This window comes from Crotalus tigris, unplaced genomic scaffold, assembly GCF_016545835.1.
Source record: "Crotalus tigris isolate CLP2741 ecotype Arizona unplaced genomic scaffold, ASM1654583v1 scf7180000018468.2839379, whole genome shotgun sequence".
Taxonomy (NCBI): domain Eukaryota; kingdom Metazoa; phylum Chordata; class Lepidosauria; order Squamata; family Viperidae; genus Crotalus; species Crotalus tigris.
In genome coordinates, this window is record NW_024097024.1 from 2386950 (window position 1) to 2405356 (window position 18407).

The 18407-nt window shown below is 36.9% G+C and overlaps 1 protein-coding gene across 2 annotated transcripts in view; it reads left to right on the forward strand.

Moving 5' to 3' along the window:
• The window catches only part of ATRNL1 (attractin like 1), a 523512-nt gene that overhangs the window by 126660 nt on the left and 378445 nt on the right, over positions 1–18407 (forward strand). Inside the window, exons 18-20 of one of the 2 annotated variants that reach the window (XM_039352766.1) lie at positions 4441–4659; positions 8842–8979; positions 16183–16276. In XM_039352766.1, the coding sequence (XP_039208700.1) occupies positions 4441–4659; positions 8842–8979; positions 16183–16276 (451 nt within the window). The remainder of the gene's footprint in view (positions 1–4440; positions 4660–8841; positions 8980–16182; positions 16277–18407) is intronic. The other variant, XM_039352768.1, reaches the window with a different exon arrangement.

Sequence of the window (18407 nt, forward strand, 5' to 3'; positions counted from 1 at the left end):
CACCCAAATTTTTTCCCAGTTGGTTCCTCTTTTTTGACTGAGTTCTTATGTTCTTCAATGCGTGCACTTATTCTTCTGTTGGTTTGTCTGATGTATGTGGTGGGACAAGTGGTGCATGGGATTTTGTATACTCCTTGATTTTCTAATTCAATTTTATCTTGGGGTTTCTTAGGATGGTGGATATTTTTCTGTTTGGGCAGAATGCTGTCTTAATGTTGTGTTTGTGGAAAATCTTACTGATTCTGTCTGTGGTGCCTTTTATGTAAGGGAGGAGGGCTTGGCCGTTTTCTTGTTCTCTGTCTTGGGTTTTAGTAGGGGTTTCTTTTTGGATTAATTTGGTAATCTTATTTCGTTGGAATCCATTGGATGTAAGTATATTAGTGAGAGTGTGTAGTTCGGTTTTTAGGTGTTGTTCATCAGCTAAGCGTTTTGTTCTAGAGATGAGTGTCTTGGCTACGGAGTTGATCTGTGTTGGGTGGTGGTATGAGAGAGCATGCAGATAGCGGTTTGTGTGTGTTTTCTTCTGGTAGATGGTGTGTCCTAGGGAGCCATTGGATTTCTTGTAGACTAAGACATCTAGGAAGGGAAGTTGGTTATTAGCTTCTGTTTCCATGGTGAACTGTATTTTGGGGTGTAGGCTGTTGAGGTGTATGAGGAAGTTGTCTTAAGCCACACTGATGATGAGGCACAACCACAAACCAGAAGCCAGACCACAGCTGCATCATTAGCCATTTTAAACCCCTCCAATCCATACATGAAGCAAACTGACACCCACCATGAAGATGAGGCACGACCCCAAACGCGAAGCCAAAAAATAGCAATGCAGTTCACCATTTTAAACCCCCCTGCAACTCAGACTAACCTGAGCACAACAAAGCCCCCACCCAAACAGAACACTCCCCCAGCCAATCAGAGCACAGCCAACCCCCCAGCCAATCAGAGCACAGCCAACCCCCCAGCCAATCAGGACACAGCCAAACTCCTAACCAATCAGAACACACCTCCATCCAATCAGAACACAGCCAAGCTCTCATACAATCAGTTCATACCCCCACTGGCAGTTAAAAGGAGAAACAGCTACAACCACACATTGCTCCTAGAAGCACGAAGCCGAAAGCACCAGCCTGAAGATGACGAATGAGACTTCGTCGAAACGTCACCAAGACACTTCCAATTTTACGTGGGAGAAAACCCGAATAACCAAAGACCTACATACAAACACCTGCGAAAACCTCAGAAAACAAATATCGAACCTCTACGGGGAGGAAATCCACCATCTGACCAGGAACTATGAAAAACTTGAAGTCCAAAGAGCTTCCATTTTATGTGACCTCACATTCCTACGCAACTGCCGAGATCAAAATTTAATCCCCACATGTTTCCAACTGAAATTCCACTCCAACTCTGCAGCTACCAAACGCATCCTGAAAAGAACAGAATTGGCCCTAATCAGAAATGAACTTCACACAAAAAGATCCTAGACCGAATTAACAAAGATCTCCTCACATTTCACCTCAAACTCAGCAACAAGATCCACCCCGCACTTTGGGACAAATCCAAACAACTTGCCGTCTGGAGAGCCGAAACACAGACCACCCTCAAGACAGACACACACACCAACAAACTCCAAAGACTACAAGAACGGCAGAAACAAACCCTCCTCCCTCACAGCCACACATGAAATAAACAGTGCATAACATCTCAGATAGGATCCTCACCAAAGCCGAAACCAATGTCCTTTCCAAAGGATTCAACTTTGCAGTCACTCCCAAACACTGAAACCATTATATGTGGAGTTGAAACCAGCCTGACCAAAATCAACCCCGACGACGCTAACAGAATCAGACTCGAAGTCACCAACATCCTCTGCACCAGCAAGCCACCCAAAAGCAACTCACCCAAAGAGGAACAGACAGCACTACGTAACCTGAAAGAAGACACCAGCATAATAATCTTACCAGCAGACAAGGGCAATGCCACGGTGGTTATGAACACATCTGACTACCAAACCAAATTAACCAACCTACTCCAAGACTCTACATACAAACCCCTAAACACAGATCCCACCACCTACCTGGAGAAAACCACCAGATCCAAAATAAAAGCCTCCCCCATTAGCGAAGAGATCCAGCAAAGAATCATTCCCAGAGAGAAATCATCCAGATGCCCTAACTCTATGGTCTCCCCAAGATACACAAAGAAGGAACCCCACTTAGACCCATAGTCAGCTCCATAGGCTCACCTCTACAAAACCTATCCAAATTTCTCACCAAACAACTACAGCCCTATGCAGAATCCATCACCTCACACGTAAACAATTCATTCCATTTCTTAGAGATCATAAAGAAACAAAACTTACACCCCAGCGACGTACTCGTGAGCTTCGATGTCATATCCCTGTTCACCCAAGGGCCAATCAAAGAAGCCTTGACAGCTATCCAAAACAAATATAACCCCCCAAAACACATCCTAGATCTGACCAACCATTGTCTATCCAACACATACTTCATCTATAACAGACAAAAATACAAACAAATAGAAGGAGCACCCATGGGATCACCCCTCTCACCTGTCATTGCAAACCTCTACATGGAACACTTTGAAACCAAGCTCTAGAAAAATTGGATCATAAACCCAAACTCTGGCTCAGATACGTAGACGACACCTTCATAATCTGGCCACATGGGAAAGAAAAACTGGACAACTTCCTCACACACCTCAACAGCCTACACCCCAAAATACAGTTCACCATGGAAACAGAAGCTAACAACCAACTTCCCTTCTTGGATGTCTTAGTCTACAAGAAATCCAATGGCTCCCTAGGACACACCATCTACCAGAAGAAAACACACACAAACCGCTATCTGCATGCTCTCTCACACCACCACCCAGCACAGATCAACTCCGTAGCCAAGACACTCTTCTCTAGAACAAAACGCTTAGCTGATGAATAACACCTAAAAACCGAACTACACACTCTCACTAATGTACTTACATCCAATGGATTCCAATGAAATAAGATTACCAAACTAATCCAAAAAGAAACCCCCACTAAAACCCAAGACAGAGAACAAGAAAACGGCCAAGCCCTCCTCCCTTACATAAAAGGCACCACAGACAGAATCAGTAAGATCCTCCACAAACACAACATTAAGACAGCATTCTGCCCAAACAGAAAAATATCCACCATCCTAAGAAATCCCAAAGATAAAATTGAATTAGAAAATCAAGGAGTATACGAAATCCCATGCACCACTTGTCCCACCACATACATAGGACAAACCAACAGAAGAATAAGTGCACGCATTGAAGAACATAAGAACTCAGTCAAAAAAGAGGAACCAACTTCTTCCCTGGTCCAACACCTTAAAATCACAGAACATGAAATTGACTTTAAAATGACCAGAACTATCGCCAAAACTGAACATTTTAATAACAGAATAATCAGAGAAGCCATGGAGATAGAAAAACACCCACACAGCATGAACAAACAAGATGATACCTCCCGCCTACCAGCCATTTGGAAACCCTTATTGACAAACGACTCCCTAACACAAAAAATGACACCAGACCCACACTCACAAAAACTACACAGGATGTCACCACCAAACATCCACGCAAAAAGCAAACCCAAAGCCACACCGATGATGAGGCACGACCACAAACCAGAAGCCAGACCACAGCTGCACCATTAGCCATTTTAAACCCCTCCAATCCATACATGAAGCAAACTGACACCCACCATGAAGATGAGGCACGACCACGAACGCGAAGCCAAAAAATAGCAATGCAGTTCACCATTTTAAACCCCCCTGCAACTCAGACTAACCTGAGCACAACAAAGCCCCCACCCAAACAGAACACTCCCCCAGCCAATCAGAGCACAGCCAACCCCCAGCCAATCAGAGCACAGCCAAGCTCCTAACCAATCAGAACACACCTCCACCAATCAGAACACAGCCAAGCTCTCATCCAATCAGTTCATACCCCCACTGACAGTTAAAAGGAAGAAACAGCTACAATCACACATTGCTCCTAGAAGCACGAAGCGAAAGCACCAGCCTGAAGATGACGAATGAGACTTCGTCGAAACGTCGCCAAGACACTTCCAATTTTACGTGGGAGAAAACCCGAATAACCAAAGACCTACATATATATATATATATATATATATATATATATATATACACACACACACATATACATATACATATACATACATACATACATACATACATACATACATACGTATATATATAATAGGTTTATTGAGCTTCTATAGCCATAGACACATACACTAGCTGATATGATGGTGGTAATAAAATTAATTGTATCAATCTGATTTCTTAAAATTAAAAATTGAGACTTAAAAGTTCTAAATTGGCTTACCCAGACTCAGCTTTTACTGATTTTATTTTTTTTAATCTCTTATATTTACAGCTCAAAACTGTTCAGGGTTGAGGACTTGCAGTCAATGTCTGGACCATCCAGGATGTGGATGGTGCAATGATCCTAGCAATACAGGAAAAGGCCATTGTGTAGAAGGCTCGGCAAGGGGGCCAGTGAAGTTCAGTGGGATGCATTCTACTGAAATAGTTATTGACAACAACCTTTGTGCTAAAGAAAAAAATTACGAATGGTCTTTTATCCAATGCCCAGGTATGATGAATTTGTTATTGTTGTTAGCGCTTTGATTATTGAAATTATGGAAGATTAATTTCAAAAATCGGATAAATTTTGGATTGGGATATGGGAAACATAGTTTGTTGATTAGTTTATTAGTATATTTTTAAAGTTTTTCAAATATAGATCCTGATTCATAAAATGTTCCTCAGTTATTCTTGTTATCTACTTTTAAAAATGATGTCAAATTTCAAGTTTGTTAAATCATACTGAATATATATGCTATTATGAAAAGTGAGTCAAAAAGTTATCTTTTTTGATACTCTTCTTCAAGTGTTGTTTTGATTCAGACAGAAATAGTGTAAACATGTTGTTTTTTTTAAAAGATTTTTTTATGACTAAAGCTAGGACATAAATATTCTATATGGAGTTTTCTTTGAATACCAGGCTAGTAATACATATGCATAGAAATTTTAGAGCTTTATATATTGATAAATTTATAGTAAGAGCAAAGCTTATATAAATCAGACCATCTTTGGAGGCTAAGCATTCTGGGAAAATTCAAAATGTTCCACCATTCTAATTTAGTCATTCTAGAGATTATCTGGCAGTTTTCCAAAATGAAGAGGAATAGAGTTTTGGTGTTCTGATATGTAACAGATACCACATTTAGCTGAACTCTTAAGAGAGTAAGCATTTGATTACAATTTAGTTTCGCTGTAAACTAAATTTATTTATTTTTAAGGTAACATGTACTCTTTTTAAAAAAACATTTAGATTGCTATCAAAGCAACCACATATAATATAAACCAATTAAGGCCACAATTTATTTTTTAAAAAACCAAATGAAATTGTCCTTTAAAACAGGCACGTATCCTATAGGCCTAAGACCACATGTGGGTCTCGGTGTTACATGAAAAACCCTCTACAAGAAAATAGTTCAGATCAGCCTCACTTAATATGTTTCATGGAACAGATAGTGGAAAAAATATGTCAGAAAGAGCAAGGAAGAGGTATTTCAGAAAGAGAATGAAGTAGTGGTCTTGTCAGCCTTTCCATTTGGGTCTTCTTAACTGTTCTTTTAGTCCCAATTGTGGTCCTCAATGTAAATAAAAATGATAATTAGTCATGCTTAAATTCCACTAATATAAATACATATCACTAATATTTCCAAAGGTTGACAGAAATAAATATGTTCAAGTAATAACTATTAGAGCTTAGAGAGCCAGGCAAAATTATGTACAACATGCAGCAGCAGCTATTACTTAACTATGTCTTTTGTTAAACAATGATACTAAGTATTGACTAGTAACACAAAAATAAGCAAAATTGAAAAAAAAGGGCATTTATTGCCATCTTAGGATGACAGCAGTAGCGTACTTCTTGTTGTTAAAAAACAATTCAAATTTGGCTACTGTTATGATTGTAATAGTGGATGATTTTTAATGACCTAACAACATTTTTTTAAACACACACACACGCCTACACAAAGAATTAGTGTCAAAAGGATTGACAATCAGAAGAACAAAAGTGAACATATTTCAAAAACTTTCAGACCTTATGCAAGATCTTTATCTTCATCCAGATTGGTAGGTTTATATTAATGGTTACTAGCAATGCTATTTAAAATTATATGTTGTTGATTAATTAGTTTAATTTAACTCTGTTCAATTGATACTGAACGTTAAAGACTCCACAGTTAGCTGTTCTCAAATTGTGATCATTAATTAAATTACACAGCAATCTTTAGTTAATCAGAATTATAGGAAGTAATTCAATAAAGAGAATCAAATATAGAATCAAAACAGTTTAGTTGTTCTCCATGTTATGGAAATGAATGTAATATCTGTTCATATAAAACCAATGAGACTAATCACATTAACCTCTTTTTATTATACTATCATTGAAATATACTTTGTTTTATAGGTGAAGCATAAAGTATAATGAAAATTTCTTACTGAATTTACCTATTTCAACTGTACATAGAAATGTAGTAAAACATAATCACTGAAAAACAAGCAATCAGTATTTAAAGAAATACTGATAAATATTAGGTAGAAGTTCTTTCTAATTGAAACTAGAACATGACAAAAGCAAGTGAGAGACAATGTTATCATAGTTATATATTCAATGGGATTATTATTTTGAATTTTCCAAATATTTTAATCTGGCATGAACTTAATTGATGCCATAGAAATCAATCAATCATGTAAAAACATCATGTAATAACTCATAGTTTGATTATCAATGTATCTAGTGCTTAACGTATCAGTTTAAATTAAATTCACTTAATTCATTGGGTTGAAAAATTAGTGGAAACCACCAGGAATTGATCATACCCTTATTTGCATAGATTTACATGCATAGTTGTACATTTTCAATGAATTGAGAAACATTTGAAATCAATAGTTACATTTTCAACTTAAAACTGAAAACCAATTATTGTTATCAAATCAAATCAATTGATGTTATCCTCATCAATTCAGTCATTTAGAACAGCTCTGCACATGTGTGTTTAGAAAATATTAATTTGGTTTTCTTAATTGATATGATTCATTCAACTGGATCAAAGCTAATTTACTTATTCTTTAGTATCATGCCTTAGGTTTTATTTCTTGTCATGCTTCTATAAAAAAGATTTGTGGGTAATAAATTATATACTTATCTCTAAAATAGCTCACTGGATATAAGCAATATACAAAATTGCAGTACTTACTTAAGCTCATCAGTGCATCTGTGGCTAAATGTCAAAATATACTTGGGAACTCAATTTTGTATGAAGACTCAAAGTATTTTACCAGTGACAAACATTATAAAGAATGTTTTCTTCTATCAGTATAATAATTGGCATTTATATAATAGCTCATGTTGTGTTGTTGCATTAATGATTCAAAAACTGGTCCTGTCTACATATTCCTGTTGGTTGCAGAGCACCTTTTCCCTATAGTTTGCACAGTCCTAATACATTGTATTGCCTAATAACACATCTTCAAAAATCTATAGCTATCAGCAATATAGCCATAATCGAAAACTCAGGAAATTGGTAACCTGATGTCAAAATCAAAGCATATGTATTGATTTTTGAAACTTTTTTGAGTTTCCCTCACAGTATGAGGAATTAAAAGTGATCTCTTAAAATGGAAGAGAGATGAAAAGGCAGTTCACTGTGAAGTGAGATTGTTTGAAGGAAAGGCCTTGACTGGCAGATGCAAGCATTGTTTAGGTTTGTACATCAGCACAACCTTGGTATTTATTTTGCTTTATTCTGGCCATAGAGTGTGAAAAAGAAACAGAAACATATTCATAGCTATCAAAAGAGAAGCAGCAGTAAGCAGAGATGCTACATTAGTACAGGGCATTGTGGATACCAAGGAATAATGATCCATGTAAGTTAACAACAGGGTAATTAGTAATAAGGGCACTCAAAAGAGGCTAAGAGGTGAAAGTTGACTTTCATGAATATTAAGTGCTAAATCAATTCAATTCAGAATGCTATAGTGGGATATAATGGTTTTTCCTAAGATAAGAAACATGATATTGCTTGTGCAGTTTTTGAACAAGTATAGCAGGACCAGGCAGCTGGTTAATGAGTACTTGTGAAAGAAATTTGCATATTTAATCTACTACAGATTTCACCAGGCACTGTACCACCATAGGCAAAGAAAGGAATCTGGGTTACTGGACACTGCTGCTGCTATAGGAAGAAATGGACTGTTTTTCCATGGGTTGTTTGACAATTGCCTCTTTCTATGGATCGCCTTCATTCTCTTCCTTAATATATTCTGCTAGTTCCTGGGGATATTTGGAGTACAAAGGCCAGCCCTTATCTGAAGGTGTTATATGGCCAACAGCTATGCTCTTTTATAGCAGAGCTGCCTCATTACATCTCTCTGTAACTGGATTGCAATATATATTTTTTTCTGCATTGTCATCATTGTAGCAAAGGAACAGGATCTTGTAGCAAAGGAATGGGATCCAAGGTTCCTCATAAAAGAAATTAGATTGCACATAGGCAAGTAATATATCCAAGGTATATTCTTTATATTCTTATATTCTTCTCCATGAACTACTCTAAATTTATATTTATTCAGTTTACTAAATTCATTTGTTGATTAAAAATGCTAATCACAGTGTTCTGTACTTTTTAAGAATGACTATTCATTTTTTTGTCTTTTCCCATATATATGTACACATTTATTTATTTTGTTTTAATTGCAGCTTGTCAATGTAATGGACATAGCAACTGCATTAATGGCAATGTATGTGACCAGTGCAAAAATCTAACTACAGGAAAACAGTGTGAAACATGCATGCCTGGTTATTATGGAGATCCAACAAATGGAGGACAGTGCACAGGTAATATTGAAGAGTTTTTCAAGTTCACAAAGTTGTAATGTAATGGAGTTACCCAATATTTAAATGGGCACAGTTGGTTTAAATAAATATTTGAAAATTGGGTGATGCTTCGATGCTAGACAATACTTGATAAACAAGTATTTACACCTCAAATAGAAAGAAGCTACATTACCAATCCTGAAGATATCCTAAAGAATATGATTATCTCATTGGAAACACAATGATATATTGTTTTAAAATATAAACATAATAATTTACATAATAATAAAGTTGGAAGGGATCTTGGAGGTCATCTAGTCCAACCTCCTGCTCAGGCAGGAAACCCTATATCATTTCAGACAAATGGCTGTCCAGTCTCTTCTTAAAAGCTTCCAGTGTTGGAGCATTCACAGCTTCTAGAGGCAGGTTGTTCCACTGATTAATTGTTCTAACTGTCAGAAAATGTCTCCTTAGTTCTAGGTTGCTACTCTCTTTGATTAGTTTCCATCCGTTGCTTCTTGTCTTGCTTTCAGGTGCTTTGGAAAATAGCTTGACTCCCTCTTCTTTGTGGCAGCCCCTGAGATATTGGAACACTGCTATCATGTCACCCCTCGTCCTTCTCTTCATTAGACTAGACTAGACTAGACTAAACAATAAACATTCATGATAAATGGATGCAATCAATACAACACTTAGTTGCTGTTTTATTTCCATTTTATTTTGAATTCATTTACTGAATGAATAATTGTTGATGGTGAAATATTTAGGAAAAAATAGAGTCTTATTTACCTTATAAGATTTTGTAGAATTGCAATTCTGTATTTACATCTCAGAATAAACTTTATTTAAATAAATAAAGTTTATTTTTCAGTAGACTTTATATGATTGCTTGATTATATTAGCAAACTGATAAATTAAAAATTTAAATAATTGGAACATTTAACAAGGGGTTATTCCTCTGTCTTGGTGCTACTTGACTTCTCAGCGGCTTTTGATACCATCGATCATGGTATCCTTTTGCGATGACTTGAAGGGGTGGGAGTGGGAGGCACCGTTTTACGGTGGTTCTCCTACCTCTCTGGCCGGTCTCAATCGGTATTGGTGGGAGGGCAGAGGTCAACCCCGAGGCCCCTTGAATGCGGTGTGCCGCAGGGGTCGGTCCTCTCCCCCCTCCTATTTAACATTTACATGAAGCCGCTGGGTGAGATCATCAGACAGCACGGGGTGAGGTTTCATCAGTATGCTGATGATACCCAGCTATATATCTCCTCCCCGAGTTCTCTCAGTGAAGCGGCTGATGTGATGTGCCGTTGCCTTGAAGCCGTGAGAGTCTGGATGGGGGTTAACAGACTCAGGCTCAATCCTGACAAGACCGAGTGGCTTTGGATGTTGCCTCCCAAGGATCATGTCGACTGTCCAGTGTTGACTCTAGCGGGGGAAAATATACCCCCTTCGGAGCGGGTTCGCAACTTGGGTGTCCTCCTTGATCCACAGCTGAATTTGGAACATCATTTGATGGCTGTGGCTGGGAGGACCTTTGCACAAGTTTGTCCGTTGCACCAGTTGCGACCCTACCTGGACCGGGAGGCTCTCCTTATAGTCACTCATGCCCTTGTCACCTCACGTCTGGACTACTGCAACGCGCTCTACATGGGGCTACCCTTGAAAAGTATTCGGAGACTACAGTTGGTCTAGAATGCAGCCGCGCGAGTGATAGTGGGTGCTCCTCGATACACCCACATTACACCTATCCTCCGTGAGCTGCACTGGTTGCCTATTGGTATCCAGGTCCAATTCAAGGTGTTGGTCATTACCTTTAAAGCCCTATATGGCTCAGGGCCAGGCTATTTGCGAGACCGCCTACTACCTCATAGTTCCCTTCGTCCGGTTAGATCCCACAGGCTGGGCCTCCTTCAGGTCCCATCGGCCAAGCAGTGCCATTTGGCGGGGCCGCGGAGGAGGGCTTTCTCTGTGATGGCACCCACGTCTTGGAACCAGCTACCCCCGGAGATTCGGACCGCTCCCACCCTGTTGGTTTTCTGTAAGCTGCTTAAGACCTGGCCTTTCCGACAGGCCTGGGGTTTATAAAATCTGACCCCTGGATGACTGTTATTGTACTGTTTGTTTTGTCATGTTTTATGGTGTTTTTATTGTTAGCCGCCCAGAGTCCTGCGGGAGTGGGGCGGTTTATAAATTTTAAAAATAAATAAATAAATAAATAAACATAATATAATTGAAAAAGCAGAGGAATTTAAATTCTTAGGGTAATTACTCTTCAGCTAATCTTAACTTTGAAAAATTAAAATCAGAGTGTACAGATACAGAAACTTATAACTCTGTTTCTCAGTGATAATTTTTCCAGCAGCACTAAAAGTATTTAAGGTATTAAGGAAAATGCTTTGCGTGCATAATTTTGTCAGTAGAAGTACTTGAGAGTATTAAATGTGCTCAGAAATAAATTGATCGATGTAATGCTTTGCATTGACTTGGTGTAGTCCAAAGGCACTTTTACATTTACACACTGCTCTCAGTTCCTTAGAGACATACTGTATGTGAGAACTTGACAGTTAAAATATTGATTAAAAGTAAACTGTATGAAAGCCTCTCACAAACATTAATTCTCAAGGACAAGTTCATTTTTTCGTCAGAAAAACCAAAGCATAAGTACAGATTTAAATTTTCAGCTTACCTCTGTTTCAACGAGGTTGTATCTCTGGAGATAAAAATTATATGAGAACTGTGGAGGGATTAAATACTATCTCCTACAGTTCTATAGACTGTGAGCAGGCCTTTGCTTTTATGCCAGTTTAAATTCCTTTGCTAATATTCTGCCCCACAGAATAGTTTCTTTCATGCTACCCTCAGTGCAATGCCATCTATAGTTTTGGACAACAGATTTAAGAACATGTTTCTGTAAGTTCTTCTTTGTCTCTATTGAGAAGATTCAAGAAAACCAATTTTGTATATTTTGATGCACTACTCTGTATACTGTACCTATCTTAGCATTCAACATTAACGCTCATCTGGCAGCATGCTGAGTGAACCAGCCAGATTAGAAAAAGAGATAAATACTGATAGTAGACTGCTGTGATGAAAGATCTAAGAAAATTGCTTATTTTTGCTCAGTGGCAGTTTTTGTAAGGAGAACTATGAGCCTATTTTAGGAACTGTTGTTGAATTCATTGTAATTCATAGTTATTGATTTGCCTATAACGATAATTAGGTTATGTTTTTATTTATGTTTTGTATCATATAACAGTTTTGATCTCTGATCTTAGATAACGAAACTAATAATTCAGTCTGCTGTAAAAGCTACTGTTTATAATCACTACTGTATTTGTTGATATTTAAAACACTATTTTATCATCTTTGGGAAAATAAATAGTAAATCATTTTTGATTCTGAGTTCAGTTTGCTTCATAGTTATTCAGAACAATTTCAGCAAAAGAAATACATATTTAATTATATAATCCTTGTTTGGCATTTTGTATTGTTTATCAATTGTATTTCAACATTTTATTGCTTCTCAATGAATTGCTGGTAGTTAGATAGGCAATAAAATAACAGAAATTCCAACTTTAATACTACAAATGAAAGATGACATCAAGTTCATTCATTTTTCGATTATCTTGCTCTGATTAAATGATATTGTTCATTAAGATACAACTCATGCTTTTAAGAAAAAAAAATCCTAGCATTATTGTTAAATTTCTGTCATGGGTTTTTCTTTAAAGCACATGTACTACTGTATTGTGAATGAAATCATACTGTTGGTTATTACATTTATTATACATCTGTCCAGATCTACTAAATACTTTCTTCACAGAATGGATTTTCCATTATTTTTCTGTATTCTCTTCCCAGCATATCCCATCAGCCTTGAGAATAATAAAAGGTTATGGTACAACAGGCAGTCAGTAGAAAGAAGAGTTGAAAAGTCTATTATTTGTGCTAAGGAGGCATGACTTTCCTGCTCACGAATGACAGCAGAACATTAATTCTTATATAAGCAACAGGGTTTTTTAGCTAAAAGAAGTCAAATTCTCAGATAAATCCTTGATGCTTTGCCTCTTACACAGTTATTGCAGTGATTTATATCCTGTCCCATGCTAACTCCTTGTTTTTAAAATGGGCAGAATTAATTAAAATTCAATGTCTATGCCACTTAATTTGTTTAGTATACAGTATATTAATTGTAGTTAACAAATGGCAAATATTAAGCCTTAAGTTTAAATTACAACTTCCTGTACTATGTATCTTGTTACCAATGTTGAATTAAAATTTCAAGTAAATTTCACAGAAAATACTTCAGAGTTTTGGGTAGTTGTAGCTAGTGTTACTTTAGAGCAGTAGTTTTTAACCTTTTTAATGCTGCGACCCCAACCGGTTGTAAGTTGAGGACTATCCAACTGGTCGTAAGTTGAGGACTACCCAACTGGTTGTAAGTCGAGGACTTTCCCTGGCCGGGAATGCCGTGCATGCGTGGTGCTGCCTCCTGCGCCGACCGAGGCGTGGCTGGCAAGCAGCAGAGATGGAGCAGGCCGACCACTGGCTGGGCCACCAGCTGGCCCAGCCCAAGTGAGGTGAGGCACCCGCCGGGCTCCACACGTGCCAGTAACCCTCCCTGCGCCCGCCGGCCTCCCACCTCCCACCCCTGGCCCTCTTTTACTTACATTTTTAGTAGTTGCTCAGCAGGGAGGGGTGGAAACTTCCAGACAGCTCGCCTTCGCCGCAGACAACTTGTAGCACCGTTTGCAGAATGGGACTTTTGGCGGGCTTAGCAGGGCAGAGACAGCCTGGACAATTCCTATTGGCTTTTGAAAGCCAATAGAATTAGACTCTATTCAAGAGAGTCTATTCTATTGGCTTTCAAAAGCCAATAGAATAAATGGGAACAGCACAGCTAAGGAAAAGGGGAAAAAAATGGCGGACTGCGTTGTTTGGCGACCCCCGTGAAATGGTCGTTCGACCCCAGATGGGGTCGCGACCCACAGGTTGAGAACCGCTGCTTTAGAGTAAAAGAGAGTGCATCCTTGAATATTTATAGTTTATTCCTGTTGAACATTTACTGTAAAGAGATGAATAACAGTCATTTTCAAATTGTGGATGCATGAAGAATTGGGATTGGTGGATAGCATACATCTGCTGTTGTGAATTAAATCATAAAATATCTTGAGTGTTCTAGCCTTTTCCTAACTGCATCCTTTATTTTCTAAGCTTGGCATTGTAAAGAGGAGGTGGCTTGAAGTTGCAGTGCAACATTACTGCTGTGGGCTGCTCTCTTGGGTGTGCTTGGCCTAATGAGGAATTAGCAAATGATCAGGATATTGTTAGTTGACATTTGCTAGTTTCAAGTCTGTTCAGGAAAAAGATTACTTTCTCTCTTTCAAAGGACATCAGAGATATAAGAGTTGGAATGAAAGGAAAATAATTACTCTAAAAATTGTAAGGTGGCATTTAAATTTCCTCATTTAAATTTAAATGTCCTCACTTAATGACCCGACAGCAACCAGTACCTGCTGGAGGTGCTATCCCTAAATAGTGCTGTCACATGACATAATACATTACAGCTGCAATGTTTGGTGATGGAAATTCCAGTCCAGTTACCGTCATTATACAAGAATACAAGGGTTGAATACGACTTAGTGACTAGACAACAAGCATCCTCATATAATAACGTTAATTGGACTGGAATTTCCATCACTAAGCATTGCAGCTGTAATGTGTGAAGTCATGTGACAACACGATTTAGGGATAGCAACTACAGCAGATACCAGTTGCTGTCGTTAAACCACATGGGTCTTAAAGTGAGAACCTCATGTGAATGTGACTTTCAACTTCCTGCCAGCTTCCCCATTGATTGTGGGAAGCAAGCAGGGAAGATCACAAATCACAATCAGGTAATGCTGCGACAGTCAAAAATATAGGCTGGTTACTGTGATTCCAGCTCCTGATCCCATTTGATCAAAGCTATAAAAACTGAACTTGAACAGGGAGCAGCACTTCAATTAGGCTAAAAAAGCTAAACCAGAATGAGAAATCATCAGAAAAATCCAGGTTTTTACCAAAAAATCAAAAATATATCTATGATAAACTATTTTCATATTGTTGCTAAGAATATTAGATGTTTTGGAACAAATAGATTCATGCTTAAAGTTTCCTTGATAAAGGAAATGTTTGGGTTTTTGCTTATAAAAAAGCTAGTCCTCAATTATTGCTTGAATGAATACATTTTCTTGTTCTGAGATAGCATTATTCCAGTATTTGAAGGGCTGCCACAAAGAATAGGGAGTCAACTTATTTTTCAAAGCACCAGAAGGGAAGACAAGAAACAATGGATGGAAACTAATCAAGGAGAGAAGCAACTTGGAATTAAAGAGAAACTTCATAACAGCTTGCTTTGGAAGTTGTAGGTGTTTCATCACTGGAGGTTTTTAAGAAAAGACTGGAAGACCATCTATCTGAAATGTTATAGGTCTTGGGGGTTATACCCGAAGACTTCCAAGGTCCCTTCCAGCGCTATTCTGATTAATTGATTGATTGATTGATTGATTAGTGTGTTTTATACGATTCTTAATTCAATTGATTATTTGAATATCTCTTTTTTGCTTTTAGTTTTAGCTTTATTATTTTATTTTTAAATGCTTACATGATAGAAAAAAGGATAACTTCTTGGGCTTAATGTTGATTTCTCCAAATGTTATTTTTCTAATATTATTGCTTATATCATTATGCATTTTATTATATTTGAGAAAAGAACAAATTTGAGATATATTCCCAAAAATATTGAACTATATACTTAAGAACTTTAAAGTTATAAGTTAGTTTCTCTGATAAATACCATGCCTCCATTTTCACTTTTTAATCCTTCCTTCCTTCCTTCCTTCCTTCCTTCCTTCCTTCCTTCCTTCCTTCCTTCCTTCCTTCCTTCCTTCCTTCCTTCCTTCCTTCCTCGCTCCCTCCCTTGCTCCCTCCCTCCGTCTTTTTATTTGCAAGAAGGGAATTGCTTTGGAAGATAAAAATATATATTTTTTAAAAAAATCACTATAGTATATCCTCTTTTCTGTTAGTTAAAACCTAATGAGACTGAATGATCCCTTTTTTGGAAGGGACTGTTAATGTTCAGGTCATAATCATCATTCCATCAAATGTATAGTGTTGATATACAAAGTATTGTATTAAAATAATTGTAATATAATTGTTAAACCCTTTCTGATTTTATAGCTTGCACGTGCAGTGGCCATGCAAATATTTGTCACATGCAAACAGGAAAATGCTTCTGCACAACCAAAGGAATCAAAGGAGACCAGTGTCAACTGTAAGTGTAAATGATAAAATCTTAATTTAAATCTAATGATTATGAACAGCTCATACAATGAATTTAATTTTGTCACTATTTGTGAGGTGATAAATTTTCACTGCTAATTGAACACCTTTATAGCTTTCCTTTATATAAAACCTATTTTATTGTTGTAATGTAAAAGGATGTTGCATATATTAAAGTTCAGTTTCAAAAATTATTTATCTTAAATATCTAGAAAAAATTCCATACTTTCAACTATTATATTTTCAAAATTATGGTAATACTTCAGAATACATAAAATAAATATCTGGTTTTTTTTCTGAAATGAAACAATACGTCATGCCAAAACATATTAAAGCCTGAATCAATTCTGGTGCCAATCTTTGTGTGTAAGGAACCAAGAATGATCAAATGCCAGTTTGTAGGTCAAAACCTCTGTGTTCCCCTTAATTTCTGTTCGCCTCAGCTTCAAAGGCCTTGGAAGTACTCTTAGTTTCTGAGAGGAGAGATATGTTCAAGAAGCACAGCCTTCCTTGTGATTGTAGTACAGCATTTTACTGAGGCAAAGTACTCTCATGCATAGTGTGATACAAGTGAAGTTGATGAGATAGGAATATGTAGTTCTCAGGTTTAGGGCAGGTTTTATATAAAGAAGTCCCTTCTTGAAGAGAAGGGTAACTTTTCTTAACTTCATTTCTCTATTTAATATTCATTAATATGTTATCAAATCAATATCTTTAATCCCCATTCCATATTAACAATTAACAAATTTAGTAATAAATAGCGTGAACCTGTAGGTATAGCACACAGGTGTCAAACTCACTGCATCATGTGACATGTCGTGACGTATCATGATTTTTTTCATGTTGCTGGAGCTGGGGTGGGTGCAGCCTCTGCATGATGCAACCGGCCCGCAAGCCAGCCGTTTGATACTTTTGGTATAGTGTAATAAAATTTAATCTTCATGCTTAACTAACTTAACTCTGAACTTTCCCTGAAGTGTTCAATATAAATGAAAACACATTATGTGGAACTATATCATAATATCATAAGAAACATATTTAATACTGTATGATTCTTCATCATTGAGAGGTTAACATAACTCATAACAAATAATTTTGTCGGGTTACAGATAGTTTCAAATAGTTTCATTGGATCAACCTAACATTCCATTAGGCATGATAGCCACAATAATTGCTGGAGGTTTTTGACATGTATCAATATATCTATGTCCCAAAAGTTTAAGTTTGTCATTTAATAACATTTAGAAGTGCCATTATGGTGAAACTGTTATATTAATATAGTATTAATATGATAAACGATCTAGGTAATTCTCAGAGGGATTTCTTTGGTAACCTAAAATTTATGCTGACCATTTATTATTTTAAAAATGGAACTAGTGCCAATGATATGAAGCTGATGTTATTTTTGCAGGTGTGCAGGCATAAGTTATCCATTTCTAACATTTTGGAAATTCCTTTTCAATATCACTTTATAATTAATTTATAAAATGAAATATTCTTATGCTTCCGTTTTAATTAGTGCTATTTTATTTTTAAAAAAGGAATACACTGGTATCAGCATTGAATGCATGCATTACAATGATTCTGCATCAAGGGGAATTAATTGCCCATACCTAATTATCTTTTAGAGACCTAGATTCTTGTAAATTTAGGAAAACATTTTATCTTTCAACATGTACCTAAATGATACACAGTTAATTAATTATAGTCATTTGGACAGTCAGAGTGTCTTCATATACTTCAAATGCTTCATATTTAGATTAATCCACCTTGTTCCACTGCCTTTATTTAAAAATTTAAAAATAATCTGAGAGGACATGATAGAAGAATGAATAGCTAGTTCTAACTCAGTGTCATCCATGATGTTCATTTCCCGACAGATAGGTACTAAATCCATATGTAATGTGAGCTGAGCTGAACTTGCTTAATTATAGTTATAGTTAATTCTGCAATCTGTCTCTTCTTTAAGCAACCAATTTCTTTTATTGTGAATCAAATTATTCTGAAATTAATCTTTGTTTCTTTTCTTTAAAAATACCCAAATCCTTAATTTTTATTAATAGCAAAGTTAAATATAACACCCTTTAAATGAGAAGCCATGGGACTGTCATATATATCTATAA